This window comes from Pseudonaja textilis, chromosome 5, assembly GCF_049901715.1.
Source record: "Pseudonaja textilis isolate UNSWEBS1 chromosome 5, rPseTex1.2, whole genome shotgun sequence".
NCBI lineage: Eukaryota > Metazoa > Chordata > Lepidosauria > Squamata > Elapidae > Pseudonaja > Pseudonaja textilis.
In genome coordinates this window covers 67564038-67582730 of record NC_141994.1, presented here as the reverse complement: position 1 = coordinate 67582730, position 18693 = coordinate 67564038, and the positions used below count along the sequence as shown (strand labels likewise).

General features: G+C 43.4%; 1 protein-coding gene across 5 annotated transcripts in view; it reads right to left on the bottom strand.

The window, feature by feature from the left end:
- ABCC9 (ATP binding cassette subfamily C member 9) overlaps positions 1-14792 on the bottom strand; it is a 97857-nt gene extending 83065 nt beyond the window's left edge. For all 5 annotated transcript variants that reach the window (XM_026709145.2, XM_087935255.1, XM_087935256.1 and 2 more), the window contains exons 1-5: positions 14700-14792; positions 10417-10576; positions 7982-8123; positions 3785-3906; positions 1027-1193 (exon numbers count right to left, since the gene is read on the bottom strand). In XM_026709145.2, the coding sequence (XP_026564930.2) occupies positions 1027-1193; positions 3785-3906; positions 7982-8123; positions 10417-10576; positions 14700-14705 (597 nt within the window). In that variant the 5' untranslated portion in view covers positions 14706-14792. The remainder of the gene's footprint in view (positions 1-1026; positions 1194-3784; positions 3907-7981; positions 8124-10416; positions 10577-14699) is intronic.
- Positions 14793-18693: the final 3901 nt, after the last annotated feature.

Genomic DNA, 18693 nt, shown 5'->3' with positions numbered 1-18693 from the left:
CACAAGGTTATTGTATAGGAGGAGGGAGTATTAGATATGCTTGCCCCCTTGAATTATTTATATAAAAATGTGGAAAAAAATGTGTGATAAAAATGAATAAATATAAATCAATCAATGCGGCACCCACATCTACTCAAATAAAGGTGCTCAGCACCCAAAGACAACCAAGTTATTTTGGCACCTGAATCAATATAATATTTTTTTTTTTAAGTGAGCAGCTTAAGGCCCAGGCAAATGCCATTTCTGGTCTAAAAAGGTCATGTAAGCATGTAAGTGGAAGAGTCAAATAGTAGCAGAAGGTCCAAATAAAATAAATACTAAGGAATTGATATTAAGGGTGTGTTTGTGATACCCTGTCCATTGCACCACTAATTATTCTCTTTGAGTTAGTTTTTTTTTTAAAGATGAATGCCCCCAAATCTGAAAAACAGAATAGTTGGCTTTTAGCAAAGGCTATAAATCAGCCATCTTCAACCAGGCATTCTCCAGACTTCAAAACCCAAAATTCTCAGCCAGCAATGGGCATATAGCCAAAACACATCTAAAGCATGCTGGGTGGGAAGGGATGGATCAACCTTCCCCATTTGCCAGTGATTTGTTGAGGAACGCTACATGATATTGAATTGAGGCCTTTGAACTCTGGTGCTGGAGAAGACTCCTGCGAGTCCCTTGGACTGCAAGGCGATCCAACTGGTCAGTCCTAGAGGAGATTAACCCTGACTGCTCTTTAGAAGGCCAGATCCTGAAGATGAAACTCAAAGACTTGGGCCATCTCATGAGAAAGAAGGAAGGGCTCACTGGAGAAGACCCTACTGCTGAGAAAGACTGAGGGCAAAAGAAGAATGAGGTGGCTGGATGGAGTCACTGAAGCAGTCGGCATGAGCTTAATTGGACTCCAGAAGATCGTAGAGGACAGGAAGGCCTGGAGGAACGTTGTCCATGGGATCGTGATGGGTTGGACACAACTTCGCAACTATCAACACAACATGACATTGAAAAACACATCCTGAATTGAGATGTTCTTACCCGAACGCGTATCACGTTGATCTCCACAGCCATTAGCAACCCATAAAGCACCACCATTGTCCCAGTGATGCAGAAACGCAGCTGACCAAAATAGAACTCTTCTTGGCAGTATCTGACCAGCTTGATAGTTTTGGTGATAAAGGCCATGATCCAGTACAAAAAAAGAGCTGCAGAGACCAAAAAAATTACATAGCCCTCAATTTTATGCATGCAATATTTATTCTTTTAATCAAGCAACTAAATATGCCATAATAATCCAAAGAAGTTTGAACTGGGAAAAATTAGACTGAGGGGTCCTTGGTGCTCCCTGAAGTTGGCTGTTTTCTTGCAGACGTTTTATTACCTGATTAGGTAATATTATCAGGGCTAAAAGGGAGTGAGGTTTTCTCCCCTATGCACAAGTGGCGTGCTCTGCCAGTGTTGATGGGAGTGTTCTGGGTAGTTCCTTAATTAGGCTGCTGTTTAACGGGGCTTTTCCAGCCATAGAGCATTTCCAGCCATCGCAAAATGTTGCAACACTGCCCCTACAATCACATAGTTGTGATCTGGGTTCTTTGCACCACTTGCCAAGTGACTCGTGATCATGTGACCGTGATTTGCAAAGTTTTCTGCTGGCTTCCCCAGAAAGTCACTGGGGAACCAGCAGGGAGGTTTGCAAGGTGCAACCATCTGCTAAGTGGGCTCTAAGGCTCATCTCTGAGGACGAAAGGTTGCCTCTCAAGGGGAGCCTTTGGGTGAGTGTAGTTCAGAGGTGGTATTCAGCAAGTTCTGATCAGTTCTGGAGAACTGGTAGTGAGAATTTTGAGTAGTTCAGAGAACCGGAAAATGCCACCTCTGACTGGCCCCGCCTCCATCTCTTCTCTGCCTCCCGAGTCCCGGCTGATCAGCTGGGTCTTCTTCGGCTGCCCTGCACAGGAGAACGGAGCTGGAAAGCAGGTTAGCGGGGTGGGGAGGGAAATGGGGATTTTGCAGTAACCTTTCCCTGTCACACCCACCAAGCCACGCCCACCACACCATGCCACGCCCACAGAACTGGTAGTAAAAAGATTGGAATCCCACCACGGTGCAGGAGTTAAAATCCAAGCAAAAATAGAGAATCAATGTGGATGGTGCCTTGGGCAGAGTTGGCGGTAAAGGGGGCTCTTGGAAGCTTGGGCAAGGAGCATGGAAGGGTCTCTTTGCTCAGGGGCTGAAAATCCGGCTTGGATTTCAGCAGGAAAGATTTTCAGCTGCTGACCAAAACCTCCCAGAATCTCTCCTCCTCCACACTCCTTATCTGGGATTTCATCTGCTTAACAACCCATGCGATTGCTTAACGACCACAATGGGGGGAGTGTCAGGATAGCGGTTGTTGGGGTAATCTAATATATATATTAGATTAGGTAATCTAATATTTATATTTAATATATAAAACCACTCCTCTTTTCTTACATTGGGTCAGAGAAGTAAATATTTTCCCTAATTTTGGCTGTACCAACAATTGTTCATGTTGTTTTTTAATATGGACTTCTTGTAGACAAATTATATCAAATTTTAATTTCTCTAATTTATGAAAAGTTTTCCTTCTTTTAACAGCTGAGTTAAGTCCATTTATATTAACTGTAATCAATTTTTTTCTCTTCCATGATTATATTTTACAGTTGGGTTTGGCAGCTCTCGTAGATCTTGGTTCACGTTGGATAGTGGGTTGTTGAGTGAAGCATTCATATGTGGGCAATCACATGACATCTTGCTTCGGTCAAAGACTGAGATTCTGGTCCCAACTGTCGTAAGTTGAGGACCACCTGTACACTAACCTCCACACCAGGGGTGTGAAACTCGATTTCACTGAGGGCTGCCTAAGGGCTGTGTTTGACCTTTGGGGGGGGAGGGCAGGAGGGCATGGCCAGTTCAAAGGCACTCATGTCGGGGGCACCTGTGGTGGTCCAAACTCTCTGCCAGCTCCTGAGCTCCATTTTTGGCTGTGACAGCCTCCTGCAACCCTCCCGAGATCCGTTTTCACTGGCAGAGGCAACGTGGGCCAGGCCTTTGCTGTTTCCAGGGTGGCCCGGTGGACCCGATCTAAGCACCCCACAGACCAGATTCGGGCCATGGGCCTTGAGCTCGACGGTCCTGCTCCACACTGATCCAGTTAAGCATGAAAAGGGGCCAATAATTCTTTTCAATCACTCAAACATGTCAAGGAAGCAAATGCTTAACAGACCAACAGAGGTGGAAGGGACCTTGGAGATCTTCTAGCCCAATCCCCTATACCATTTCAAAGGGTTGTCTAATCTCTTCTTAAAAACCTCCAGTGATAAAACACCCACAGCTTCTGGAGGCCAGTTGTTCCACTGATTAATTGTTCTCACTCTCACGAAATTTCTATTTAGTTCTGTGTTGCTTCTCTCCTTGATTCGTTTCCATCCATTGCTTCTTGGCCTGCCCTCAGGTGCTTTGGAGAATAACTTGATCCCTCTTCTTTGTGGAGGCCCCTGAGATATTGGGAGACTGCTATCATGTCACCCCTAGTTCTTCTTTTCATCAAACTAGACATATCCAATTCCAGCAACCCTTCTTCATATGTTTTAGCCTCCAGTCCCCTAATCCTCTTGGTTGCTCTTCTCTGCACTCTTTCTAGAGTCTCGTCATCTTTTTTACATCATGGCAACCAAAACTGGATGCAGCATTCCAAGTGTGGCCTTACCAAGGCATTATAAAGTGGTATCATCACTTCAGGATTTTTTAAATATAGATATTTTAAAAAGAAAGTACTTACCCAGAAGTAATTTTGGAAAATTTGATGTCTCAATATTGTGGTAATATACTATGGAAGTTATAGCTGCTACAAAACCCATTATAGCAGGCAGGAAGAGGTGCAGATGGCGTGTCGGCCATTTTCTGTAAAGGAAACAAGGTTAGTTAGTTAAATAAGGCAGAGTCAGGGCTGTATTTCACTGCAGAGATGCTCAAGAAATGGACTATAAACTCAGCAGCATTCCATTCAAAACTAACCTCTGTACATGTAGCCCTCGACTCATTACTGCAGTTCACTTAGTGTCACTGAAAAAAAGTGTATGACCATTTTTTCATACTTTATGACCATTGTAGCATCTCCATGGTCACATAATCCAAATTCAGACTCTTGGCAAATGGTTCATATTTATGACGGTTGCAGTGTCCCGGGGTCATGTGAGGCCTACTCTCTTCTGGCAGCACAGAAGGATCTACATGCAAAGTTACAATTAGGATAAAGGTAAAAGTAAAAGGTTCCCCTTGCACATACGTGCTAGTCATTTCTGGCTCTAGGGGGCCATGCTCATCTCCATTACAAAGCCGAAGAGCCAGCGCTAGCCGAAGACGTCTCCGTGGTCATGTGGCCGGCATGACTAAACGCCGAAGGTGCATGGAACGCTGTTACCTTCCCACCAAAGCGGTCCCTGTTTTTCTACTTGCATTTTTTACGTGCTTTCAAACTGCTAGGTTGGCAGAAGCTGGGACAAGTAACAGGAGCTCACTCCGTTATGCGGTGCTAGGGATTCAAACTGCCGAACTGCCGACCTTTCTGATCGACAAGCTCAGCATCTTAGCCACCAAGCCACCGCATCCCCTTCATGATCAGGATCAGTTAGGCTTATAAAAACCATCAGTTTAACAAAGTAAGTCTAACTCATGATTAGGATACGTTAGACTTACTTTGTTAAACTGATGGTTTTTAATTGGTAATCCAACCGGCCTCTTGGGAAAACTTCCCAGACCATGTTTGCCTTTGCAAGGACATACAGGTTGCCTTTGACTAATGACCATTCATTTAACAATGACTTAAAGTTAAGAGCCGTAGTGGCGCAGTGGTTCGAATGCAGTACTGCAGGCTACTTCTGCTGACTGCCAGGTGCCAGCAGTTTGGCAGTTCGGTCCTGACCAGTTGACTCAGGGTCAAGGTTGACTCAGCCTTCCATCCTTCCGAGGTGAGTAAAATGAGGACCCAGATTGCTGGAGGCTATAGGCTGACTCTGTAAACCGCTTAGAGAGGGCTGTAAAGCACAGTGAAGCGGTATATAAGTCTAAGTGCTATTGCTCTAATGCTATATCAGCCTTGGAAAGGTGCCTTATGGCCAGTCCTTACACATATAACTGTCGCATAACCCTTGAAGATCAAGTGATCATAACTCAAGTGTTTGGCAACCAGCACACATTTACAACTTGTTACAGCATCCTGTGGTCAAGTGATCATGATTTAACAACCATGAAATTCGCTTAATGATTGTGATGATGTCAACTAATAAATCAATATTTTTTACTCTGAGAGATGCGGCTAAAGACTTGTGATTTGAATGGGGGTGCGTGTTGGAGCCCTGACAGCCAGCCGATTCTGACACATGATTCATTTCACCCTTGAACCTGGTCTTCCCCCCACCCCCTGAGTGTATATTCTCCAATGAGACACATCCATAGCCAAGAGTCATCAATCATGCTCTCCAGTAATAATCTTGTGTGCCAACAGCACCAACAGCTTTGGCTGCCAAGGCAATTATCTGAGGCATTTAAAGAATGCACTGCTTTCCCCTAATCCCTTTCTGCTGGCAACTAAAAAGACCAAAGGAGTATTTTTTAGTTGACAGATGATTTGTTTTATACTTGGAGTAAAAACAGTCATAACAGGTCACTCAATGTATATCCATATCAACTTATAGTATGCCCAAAAGACTGTTTGAAAATTGAGGACTACCTATTGAAGTTCAACTTATTTGATTCAATGTTTGTACAACAGGTTTACACAGTAATTGACTTAAGAAGGCTGTGAAAATTGAGAATTTTGCCTTCTGATTTGTGCAGAACCCTGCTGAGAGTTTCATTTCTTGTTCAGACTTATACATACATTAAGACAAAAATGTGAGTCTGGGAACTTTTTTTGCGGCATACACAGGGACAAGTATAACGTTCTTATTAATCATTCCCAGCCACGCCAAAGCAATGGCTAAATTTATTTCAACCATCCGGATAGTTTTATTTATTCATTTGTTAAATTTATTGGCTGCCTATCTCACCGTGGGGCTATTCTGGGAGGCAAATGAGCATAGGTGGGCGCAGCTCTTAAAATTCCCAGTTGAATAGGAAAGGCTGATGTAGGATATGACCAGGCTGAGTCTGAGGGAGGGATCAAATCCGTCATCAGTCTCAAGTCCCTTTGAGTCCCCCACAAGAGATTTAAGTCCAGACCATCTTGAATTCCATTGACTCTTATTTTACTGCCAATTTGCTTCGACTGTAAGTATTTCAGATTCTTACAGAGAACTTGAGCTTGCAACAAACACTTATATTCAACGGTGGGCCGCTATGGGTTCTCAGGGGTTTAGGGGTTTCTAGCTAAGATTCTGTGCCATTCAGAGAGCCCCCAAATCTCACTCCTGGCTGGCCCCACCCAGTGGTGGCATTAAATTTTTTTTGTACTACCGTTACCGTGGTTAGGTAGGTATGGAAGGGGAAGGATACTATAATCTCCAGGCAGAGGTGGTGTTTGCTGGTTCTCTGAACTACTCAAAATTTTCAATACCGGTTCTCCAGAACTGGTCAGAACCTGCTGAATATCACCTCTGGCCCCACCCACCCCACCCCTCCCAGGAGTCCCCTTACCTGGATGCAGGTAAGTGCAGCGTACATGAAGAGGCTTGGGAAGGGCAAAAAATGGGCCTCCTAGAAGTCTGGGAAGGCTGGAAATGGGCCCATTTCTGGCTTCCAGAGAGCCTCAAGAGCCCAGGGAGACTGTTTTCACCTTCCCAGAGGCTCGAGGAAAGCCTCCGGAGCCAAGGGAAGACAAAAACAACCCCCCACACACAGTGGTACAAGAGGCCGAGTAGGCCACTCCCACCATGGCCACACCCACCCAGCAACTGGGCAGAGAACCCTTTGCTAGAAGTTCTGAAGCCCACCCCTGCTTATATTCATTTGAACCGCCTGGATTTCCCGATTTCCCACGATTTACAGGTGCTGTGTGCAGATCCATGACTGCATCTGTCTGTGGCTTTTTAAGATAGCTGCATCTTTTCTTAGGCCTTTTGTAACACATTGGGGAAAAATACATTTGGCTCCAGGAACTGCCCATAAGTGTTATCTATATCAGCGGTCACCAACTGGTGGGCCGCAAGAAAATTTTGGTGGGCCGCAGAAAAATCTCACCCCCAGAGCACCCTACCCCCAAAGCAATTAATCCAGCCTGTGCAGAAACACACATGTGCCGCCCACATGGCCCGCGGGAACCCTCCCCACCCACTCACTCCTTACCCGGCAAACTTGCCTGCTAAATTGCTATTTTTCCGACCATCAGCTGTTCTGCTGTGCCAAGAGATTTAGATTAGCTAGGAAGCAGGAAATGGTTGGATTTCTTGCTTTCTAGCTAGTATTTAGATCTTAGGCTCTGCTTTTAAGCACAGCCGAACCGCCCTTAGGACTGAAGGTTCTATTATTCAGTGCAGATTCACAGCAAGCAAATTTTATGTGACAGACTGAGCTAGCCGATGGCAGATAGATAGATCACTGAATGATTCTGTGAGCAACTCAATCTGCCTGCCTGTTTTGCCTGATTTTGGGTAAAAGTTGCTCTTTTTTTTTAAATAAAAAATCAATATTTATATAAATATTTATAATATTTACATACAAGCCATGCCCAGCCAGTCACATGAACATGAAGCCACAACCACGAATTAGGCCATGCCCACAGAACCGGTTAGTGGTCCCTAGGATTTAAAATTATGAGTTTAGTGGTCCCTGAGGTCCAAAAGGTTGGCGAACTCTGATCTATATCATCTATGGAGCCTTTCTGCCTTTGAATTTATTAAATCTATTAAATATAAGACCAAGCATTTTGGGAAGGTGCTTTTGAATGGGTAAAATAGCCCTGTGGGAAAGGTTTGCAGTTCGTGGGTAATTTGTGCCCCTCCATTAACTGGGTTTTGGGTCCCGCTTCCGCAGCACTTACGAATCTGAAACAAAGCCCTCGCAGATTTCACACACGTGGACAAAAAGGAGAGTGAACGTCAGAATCCATCGCAGGTTGTGCCCAGGGAAGTGTAGCCATGTGTTGTGGTGAATCTGCACTTTGGAACTTTGGCTTCCCCACCCTAAAATAAAAGAATCCAGTTAAAGAGTCGTAGTAAGTCAGGGCTTGAAGCAGAAGAGCAAAATAAGAGATGCATATCTCAGTTGTAAGTTGGTATAAGAGCCAATTGGTCTCGTGGTTAAGGCACCAGGCTAGAAACCAAGAGATCGTGAGTTCTAGTCCTTCCTTAGCCATGAAAGCTAGCTGGGTGACTTTGGGCCCATCACTAGGAGACCGTGAGTTCTAGTTCCTCCTTAGCCATGAAAGCTGGATGGGTGACCTTGTTTTGACCTAGGCTTTCCCAACAGCACGAAGCTGACTCCACATCCCAATAAACCTCTTTTATTTAGTTTACAGTGAATTCCTCTCCAGCAAAGTCCTGGCCAACAGTCTTTCAAGATATTTCACAATTACAGAGCTTTATCAGACTTGGAGAGTTGCCAGGCCAATATCTTTCAGATGCCACACTGTGGCAAGAATGCAGGAACAGATCTTCACTCAAATGAACTAATTGTCTCCTGCAAAACCCCACTCCTCTTTGGTTCCTCTTTTATTCCCTATGGGACGGGGCCATTCAACCCTTGTTCCTTAGCGGTTCCCTTCTTCTGGCAGCTCTGCACATGTGCACACTGGGAACAGGCTCCAGCTGTTCTTCTTCCCCACTGATGTCCGACTCTGAAGGTGGCTGTTAACTGTCAGACAGCCCTGGCCCTATCTCTGCCTCCGATGCAGAGCCCTCGTCAGAGCCTTCCTCAGACTCCAGGACTGGCCCATGTCTCTCCCCAACCTCCTCACTGTCCGAGTCTGCCACCAGCTCCGCTGGCTGCTGGTAGGCCACAACAGACCTTGAGCCAGTCATTCTGTCTCAGCACAAGCCGTACTGGGAGTACGCTTGCAACCTTCAGTTATTTGCAAAAACAATAAAGACGGGTTGTAAATAAAATAATAATAAAACATCCCATGAAGCTTCATTTTACTCTAATATACTGGTTTTTCCTTTTAGTTTTCCATCTGAATCTTAATATTCAGTGACTCTCAACTGAACGTTTTCAGATTTTGGAGGGGTGGGTGGGTGTTCGCTTCAGACGTGTCTGCAGAATCCCACAAAACAAAAATGACATCACATCATCAAGACCTGCATTTCATACGTACAAATAGCCCTCAACTTATAATTGAGCCCAGAATTATGGTCGTCAATTATGCTGGTCATTAAGTGGGCGACTACATGATCACTGCCTGATTTTATGGCCTTTTCTGTGGTGGTCGTTAAGCAAATCTATTGTCTACGACGGATGGCTTTTTTTTTGACAGAAATCAGAAGTAAACGCCAGCTTCTGGCAAAACAAAACCAAAAAAAAGTCATAAATCCTGGTCACATATCTGTGAGATGTGCAAATGGCCACAAATGCAGGCTGGTTGCTGAGCACCCAAAACAGAATCATGTAACTAACATGGATATGGAATTACACAAATGCACGAATTAAAAAGAAATTAGAAACGGAGAGAAAATGAGATACACATGGATGGATGGATGGATGGATGGATGGATGGATGGATGGATGGATGGATGGATAAAAAGCAGTAAGAGGGACAGAGAGGGAAGGAAGGAAGGGGAGGAAGGGAAGAGGGAAGGGAAGGGAGAAAGGAAAAGAAGAAAGGGAGGAAGGAAGGGGAAGGAGGAAAGAAAGAGAGAAGGGGAGGGAGGGAGGGAGGAAAGGGACAAAGGAAGGAAGGAGGGAGAGAGAGAAGAAGGGATGGGAGGGAAGAAAGGAGGGAGGGAAGAGGAGGAGGGAAGAAAAGGGAAGGGAGAGAGGGAGGGAAGGAAAGGGAAGGAAAGAAAGAGGAGAAAAGGGAAGGGAAAGGGGGGCAGGGAGGAAAAGAAGAAATGGAGGAAGGAAGGAGAGGGAGGGAGAAAAGGGACAAAGAAAGGAGGGAGGAGGAGGGAAGGGAAGGGAGGGAAGGAAGGAGGGAGGAAGGGAAGAGGAGGAGGGAAGGAAAGGGAAGGTCAGGAGGGAAGAAAGGAAGGAGGGAAAGGGGAAGGGGAAAGGAGGCAGGGAGGAAAAGAAGAAAGGGAAGAAGGGAGGAGGGAAGGAAGAGGAGGGAAGGGAAGAGGAGGGAGGGAAGAAAGGAAGGAGGGAGGGAGGAAGAGGAGGAGGGAGGGGAAGGGTGGGAGGGAAGAAAGGAAGGATAGAAGGAGGGGGGAGGGAGGGAGGAAGAAAGGAAGGAAGGAAGGTTGATTGGTTTATATTTTTTACAAGGCTTAAAGTATGCCAACTGAAAAACGACTGGAAAAAGCTGATTGTGGCACTACTTACCAATAAACAATATAGGAAAGGTGATGAATAAGAGGAACACATGGGGCACCAAATTGAGGGCATCCAGAAAGCAGACATTCCTTACTAATCCATCGCTCATGTTATAAGCAGAAATGTTGTCATTGCCGCAAAACGCAATCTTCATTGATTCCTCGGGGCACTGTTGCAAGGCAAAAGAAGAGCAAAACTTTATAACACAATCGCAGAGAAAGATTCACCGTGAAATCACTCTGCGGGTCCAGCATTGTATTTTACTTTGTATCTGGTGCGTGTATACACCTCATCTTTCCTTCACGGTACTCCAGAGAGAGTCCCATGTACAAGTAAGTCCTTGGCTAATGACCACCATTAAGTCCAAAATTCCTGTTGCTAAGCGAGACAATTATTAAGTAAGTTTTGCCCCATTATATGATCTTTCCTACCGGAGTTGTTAAGTGAATCACTGCGCTGGTGAATTTAGTCGCACGATTGTTAAGGGAATCTGGCTTCCCCATTGGCTTTGCTTGTCAGAAGGTCGCAAAAGGGGATCACATGACCCCAGGACACGGCAACCATCATAAATAAGAGTCAGTTTCCAACTGTGTGAATTTTGATCATGTGACTATGGGGATGTGTGATGACCTGGGGTGGTGGCACAAAGGCAACACAGTCAGATAATCAGTAGGGGTCCCTTTATTATCTCCAACTTTGCCCCCAATGTCCGGATTACCTTCTGGCTGGAGGAAAAACTCTCCTAGGAACAGCCTTTGACTGCAGAAAATTAAGTCCAAAACATGGTCAACACAAACTGTAACTTTAAGTCCGATCAAGCCAAACTGAAGTAATTAGTTTGGCGGGGCAGGGGCAAGAATTCCAGACTTAAAGATACGGCAAAACTCACACGGTTGGGAAGATGCCAGGAACACAGATAAGCAATGATAACACAAGATAAAGTCACGTTTGCTCTCAGCAGCCTGCCACACGCAGCCTGCTTTTCTTATAAACTGTCTTCCCAGGTGTGCCTAATGAAGGGAATCAGGGCCCTTTTCTCCCCCGTAAGCCATGCAACCCATGTTGCTCTCTTCTCCATTCCTCCCTGCATGCCGTAGGATGAAGAAGGGGTGGGCCTGGGTCTTCCTCTGAACTCCCTTTCCCTTGTTCTACCTCTCCCCTGCTCTACCCAGCCAGATTTTGCCCTTCCCCAATTTCCCCACAGCCAATGGAGTCACACTCCCACTCCCTGTCAGCTGTTCATCTTCCTCCTCGGATTCAGACTCCGACAGGGGCATGACAGGATGCTACAACAGTCATAAGCATGAAGAATGGTCCTAAGTCACATTTTTCAGTGCCGTGTAACTTCAAATGATCACTAAATGAATGGCTGTATGTCAAGGACTACCTATACTTATCTTCCTGTTCTGTAAGATACAAGAGGCCGAGTGACACAGGTAGCCCTCAACTTACAACTGGTCATTTAGCAACTGTTCAAAGTTACAATTGGATCCCCCGAGAAGCACTTACGACCCAGTTCCAAAGTTCTGACAGGCAAGCTTCTCACCTCCGTCCAAGTAACCGAGGCAACTGGACTTGATAGCTGGCCCACATTTATGGTGGTTTGCAGTCATCCAAGGTCACATGACCACGATGTATAATGTTTTTGGTGGAAACCAATGTTTCCAGCAAAAATACCCCATAGCAAACAAGGGGTTTGCTCAATGAAGTTAAGGTAAAGGTAAAGGTTCCCTTCGCCCATACATGCTAGTCGTTTCTGGCTCTAAGGAGCAGTGCTCATCTCTGTTTCAAAGCCGAAGAGCCAGCGCTGTCCGAAGACGTCTCCGTGGTCATGTGGCCGGCATGACTAAACCCCGAAGGCGTATGGAATGCTGTTACCTTCCCACCAAAGTGGTCCCTATTTTTCTACTTGCATTTTTACATGCTTTCGAACTTCTAGGTTGGCAGAAGCTGGGACAAGGAACGGGAGCTCACTCCGTTATGTGGTGCTAGGGATTTGAACCGCCGAACTGCCGACCTTTCTGATCGACAAGCTCAGCGTCTTAGCCACTGAGCCACGGTGTCCCTTTCATGTCAATGAACAGTTCTACAAAACCATTGTAATCCCAACATTGGGCCAAATATAGTCAATTACCGCGCAATGCACAAAAAAAATTCCTTGAGAATAGATTAACGCAGACCAAGGAAAAGGTTCAGAACCATGAGCTTCATATAAGGCCCTCAAACAGGGTAGGAAGAAGACCCCATAAATGAGTTTGTGAAAGCCCAATGGGAAAAACTAATAATTTTATTCAGATTAGAGTTAAGCAAAATGAGGAGGAAGTCTTTTTCCAATAATTAAATCTGAAACTAGTCGTGACTGAGATTTGCATGCATTCATGAACCATCCGCTGGCCTTTGAAGTAAAGAGCAAAAACTGGATCAAAAATTGACAGTTTCCAATCTGTTACGTGAAATGGTTCAAGTAGTTTTCTGTTTTTAAATTGTCGCTCCCCTCTAAGTTGCTCACAACCCTCTGAGATATCTTGACCCACAATTTGACAATCCTGCCTTAATGTACTATGGAAAGCCAGCCCATTGTAGTTCATTCAGTAAGCCATGGTTAAGAGAAGCATGGCTTAACCCATTGTAGTAAATTAAATCTGTGCCATGTAACCATTTTTTTTTTAGACCATCTACTTTAATCACATGCATTTTGCTTGATAAAAGCTCTAAACTCTTTTGCAACCACAGAGATAATTATTTAAAAAAATAAAATAAGAGAGTTAATTTCATATTTCTGAACAACCTAGTGATAAGTTAAGACCATATTCTCATATATACTTAGAGAAGGAAATACAACGTAGCATAATGGAAATTATTTTTATGGAAAGACCCTTCACAATTAAATTTTATAACAAATAAGTATCTTGAATATGATATATCATCACTTCCTTATTTAATTTCCTGATGTCAGTGGTTTATTTTGTGCTATTGATTTACTTTCTTCAATCCATCTCTACAAAACCCTCCTTAACAGTGGCAGCTTAAGTAATATTTCAAAGTTTAATAAGGCATTTCCTACATAAATAATTCCATATACTTGTTGTTGTGAGCCATTCAGAGTATATTGGGTGACCCTATCAATCTTTTAAATAAATTAAATAAATGTTACATTCCACTTGCTCTTTTTATTCTGTTCCTTTAAAAAAAAAACCTTATGTGGATTATTTATATTTGAAAGTTCTCCACAATATTCCAGGCACAAGTATGATAAACTATTCTTATCTGTTCCACCAGAAAGTATGGGTATTTAGAATTTACTTTCAATGGACTGGAGGGCTGAATATTTATTTGTTTGTTTGTTTATTAAATTTATTTGCCACCTATCTCACAGTGAGGCTACAGGAGGCAGCTTGCAATAAAAAGGAAGAAATGAAAAGTGTGTAAACAGAACAGAAGATAATAGAACAATAAAATAAACACTGAAAAAGAACATAGTGGAAAGATACCAATATGATATACACTAATTATACCTATAATCAAATGGACAATGCATTCTTTCCTCAGATTTTTCATATTCCTCAGGCATAAATGATGGAGGTCTTGATCCTGCCCCCAAAATAGGGTTTCTTTCCTTATTCTGCCATGATGATGTTAAATATGTATCAAAGACATTTCATGGCATTACAATCCTATCAATAGACACAAAGGCGTATCTCAATGGGCATTACTTTGAAGTAAACGTAGTTAAGATTGGCTGTAGTTTCTTTAACACGTCTGTGCTGCACAGCTATATGTAGAAGCACCCAAATACACCCATAAACAAAGACAGAAACACATTTACACATTTGTGAGGGACTTGATCAGAAAACAAAAATTGCTCAGGGGTACGGTAGCTTTAATCTCAAATGAAACTGTTGCAACTCTTTCTCAGTCCGTTTTATCTTTTCCAAAGTTACTTGCACAATGCTTCGATAATATACCGCCTTCTGATTTTATATCGGAACTTGACATGCCAAGAAAGAAAATTTAGGATGGTGACTTGGCAGATAAAGGAAGGGGGGGAAAAACCAACAGATCATACCACCATTACTATTTTCCCCAACTAGCAAAGAAGGATAACACTTATTACGTACTTCTTAAGAACTGGCAAAGACATTTTTAAAGCATTTTCTTCCAGTCCAACTCTGAAGAAGTAGAGAGAGGGCGGGAGAGAAAAGCTTGGCTTCAGAAGATAGGAGGGAAAGGAGAGAAAGATTGAATAAGGACGAACTTTTGAAGCTCAGAGAAGACTGAGAGAGTTCCCTTACCTTCATAACACACAAACACACTCTGGCACCAAACCCGGTTCTCCCAGCGTGGCCAATATCATTCAGAAGGCAGAGGCTGCTCTACCAGAAGAAGGGGACTCAGATTATTTTTAGACAGGTGATGAGAGGATCAGCTGCTGCCTCCTATCGGGTTTCTGGAGCATAAGGATTCCTCTTCTTATTTATTTATTTATTTTTCATCCAGAAAATCCAAAGAACAGGAAACTGGGAAGGGGTTTCTCCGAAGAGGGATGTATTTAAATGATTGTTTTGTTTTTAAAAATAAATTATCTTGTTTCTTCACTAAAATGTACTTGGGGCAATATAAACAAATTTTCAAGAGCTCCGTTCCATGGACAGAGGTGGGATCTCCTTCCTTTTTTGAGATTTTCAGCTTATCTTGATAAGGAAAAAAATATATCAAAATGTTGATTTTTGGTTAAAGGCAGAAGATCACTGCAAATGTAGGGGGTACGGGAAGTTGCATCATCTCTTGTTGGCTGAGAAGCAAACCCCCAACCCGTTTGCTTTCTTTCCCAAAATTTAAAATCAAGCTACACTCCCCCACCCCTTCTATTTAATTGTGTCTGATTCTCAAAGGCTTTCTGGACGAGTCCTTGCAGTTTACTTGGCGAGGTTTTTCAGAAGTGATTTGCCATTGCCTCTTTCCCTAGGGCTGAAAGAAAGTGACTGGCCCAAAGTCATCCAGGTGACTTTGTGCTCAGGGCAGGACTAGAACTCACAGTCTGCCTTTCACAGAGAGGAGGGGGAGGGTCAAGCAATTTTCCAAAGCACCTGGAGGCCAGACAAGGGATAATGGATGGAAATTGAACAAGGAGAGATTCAACCTGGAAATAAGGAGAAACTTTCTGACAGTGAGAACAATCTACCCATGGAACAGAAGTTGCCTTTGGAAGTTGTGGGAACTTCACCACTGGAGGCTTTCAAGAAGGGATTGGACTGCCATTTGTCAGAAAGGATGTAGGGTCTCCTGCTTGGGCAGGGGGTTGGACTAGATGACCTACAAGGTATCCTCCAACTCTGTTAATCTGTAATCAGTCTACACCCAGTTTTCTAGCTGGTACCTTAGCCAATATACCAAATTGTCTCTCCATATAAATGTGGTAAAAGTCCACTATGGTCAAGGGAATCCAGTAATTTCAGCTTCTCTCCATTTCTCCTTTTTTGAATTAAAGGCAGTCCTCAACTTACAACAGTTCATTTAGTGACCATTCAAAGTTACAGTGGAACTGAAAAAAATGACTTATGACTGTTTTTCACACAACCATTACAACATCTCCATGGCTTTGTGATCAAAATTCAGACACTTGGCAATTGACTCATATTTATGACAGTTGCAGTGTCTGTCCCAGGGTCATGGGATTCCCTTTCGCTACCATATATCAATGGGCAAGCCAGATTCACTTAGCAACCCTATTACTAATTTAACAACCGCATAACAATGGTGGTTGATTCACATAACAATGGTGGCAAGAAAGGTCATAAAATGGAGCAAAGTTCACTTAACAATTGTGTCGCTTAGCAACAGAAATATTTGGCTCAATTGTGGTCGTAAGTTGAGGACTACCTGTCTACAGGTATCTACAGAGAGAGCCAAAAAAGTCAAGATGCGTCAAGCCCTCCAAACCAAAAAAACCACACGGTGAATCTTCCAAACAGGTTTCATTATTGTTTCACACCGATAGACAATATCTTGCTGGAATGAAGCAGTACGTTACCTCCAGAGGTGGTACGTTACCTTCTGGAGAACTGGTAGTGGAAATTTTGAGTAGTTCGGAGAACCAGTAGCAGAAATTTTGAGTAGTTCGGAGAACCGGTAGCAGAAATTTTGAGTAGTTCGGAGAACCGGTAGCAGAAATTTTGAGTAGTTCGGAGAACCGGTAGCAGAAATTTTGAGTAGTTCGGAGAACTGGTAGCAGAAATTTTGAGTAGTTTGGAATACCACCTCTGACTGGCCCCACCCCCATCTATTCTCTGCCTCCCATTGAGTCCCAGCTGATTGGCTGGGTCTTCTTTGGTTGCCCTGCCCAGGAGAATGGAGCTGGAAAGCAGGTTAGTGGGATGGGAAGAGAATGGGGATTTTACGGTATCCTTCCCACACCCATCAAGCCACACCACACCCACCAAGCCACGCCCACAGAACCAGTAGTAAAAAAATTTGAATCCCACCACTGGTTACCTCCATCAACCATAGACACTGGAAACTATTAGGGAGGAGCTGTCTTCACCTTCTTTCTCTCACACAAAGTATCTGAACTGAGTTGCCTCTTGCTCCTCTGAAATGCAGCCCCTCCTTCCTGGGTATCGGGCCCACTCCGTTCCATCATGTCATGTTGCCCGCAACCGTGTGACCAAACTCTCTTTTTAGGTGTGTTGCAATGTACATTTTAAAAGGGTGGGTCTTTGCAAGGTTGTCGACCTTGAGACTTTTTTAAACACCCCCCATCCTCCCGGATTATGAATCCATTTTGGTTATCCCTTATCAGGGTAGATCAGACAGGAAAGGTTTCTGTCATGGGAAAATTCTTTATGGGTGCGCTTGGTAGGGAACTAGCTTGGTTCAAGGGTTAGAATACTGGACTGAAGTAGGGAAAAATGAGTTCTAATCCCACCTCAGGCAGCAAACCAGCCAGGATCTTTTCTGGGACAGGATCTCTCTCAGCCCTAGGAAGGAGTCGAGGGAAAACCACATCTGAAATCCGGCCAAGAAGACTTCTGGGCAGTCTTTCCAACCTCTTGCAAGGTTAAGTAGGGCAGACTTCAATTCCCAGAATTTCCCCAGCCAGCATGAGTAAGTCATAACTAGAACAAGAACTAGAGACCAGATGGCTTGGAAGACCCCAAACAAGGAAGGCCTCAAACATTCAAACGTGCCAGATCGTATCCACAGCAAAAGTTGTGAACAAGAAAGACTGCAATGCTTTAAAACCGGAAGAGCTCATTTTTAATTCTTGTTTCCATTTCTCAGAATGTGTTGAGAGACATATACAATTTTCTTCTGTGTGAAAAGGCTGCACTCTGCTGGAATTAAAAAAGACTTGCAGGAGCAGGAGCTTTCATATATATTTAGCAGCCAACTGTTACTGCTCTCATTTCTACCATTGCTGTATAGCTGTTTTGAGAATAATATGCAATAACTCCATTTATGAGATTGGGGAAGTAGTTATGTTCCTATCATGTTCTCAATATATACTTGCCAACCACAATTTAGCCTAGCATATTGTGTGAATCTAGTAAACCTGATTGTTCTATAGTTGTTTGTCACAGAAACTCAGCAAAGTGGCTTTGGAAGATGGTGGTTCAATTTACTAAGGAAAAATATAAGCCCATCATGAATGAATTCTATGCTAACAGCACTCCAGGTTTTTGTGCCATTTTTGTTATTTAGTTGCTCTGTTGCTTCCAACATCTCATGAACTGATAAGACACTATTTGGTCAAAAGTGTTTTCTAGCAATTATTTCTAAGAGTTCTTGTAAGCTTAAGTTACGTCATCAGTGTATCAACTTGTTTGTTAGTCTGTTTTTATTACTGTCTTTGATTCTTCCAAACATAAGAATCTTCTTCAATACCTACTTACTATTTGTTCTATAATACCTTATGATTCTTGACTCTTGATGAATGTTTCTTTTCTTTTATGTACACTGAGAGCACGTGCACCAAGACAAATTCCTTGTGTGTCTAATCACATTTGGCCAATAAAGAATTCTATATCTACGGTTTAGCTTTGCTTTTAATACTTCCTGTGAGCGGTTTTGTTTTCTGATCATATGTCCATCAAGTGAATGTCAATTCTTAGTAACCACAATAAATAGATTTTCTCCAGGATTTCTCTCTGACTTGAGATTCTTTAGGTCTTTCAATGGTACATCCATCACTTCTGTAAATGAGTCCATCTATCTTGCTACTAGTCATCCTCTTCTTCTCTTCCCTTTCTCTTTTCTCCACATTATGTGCTCTCAAGTGAGCTAAAT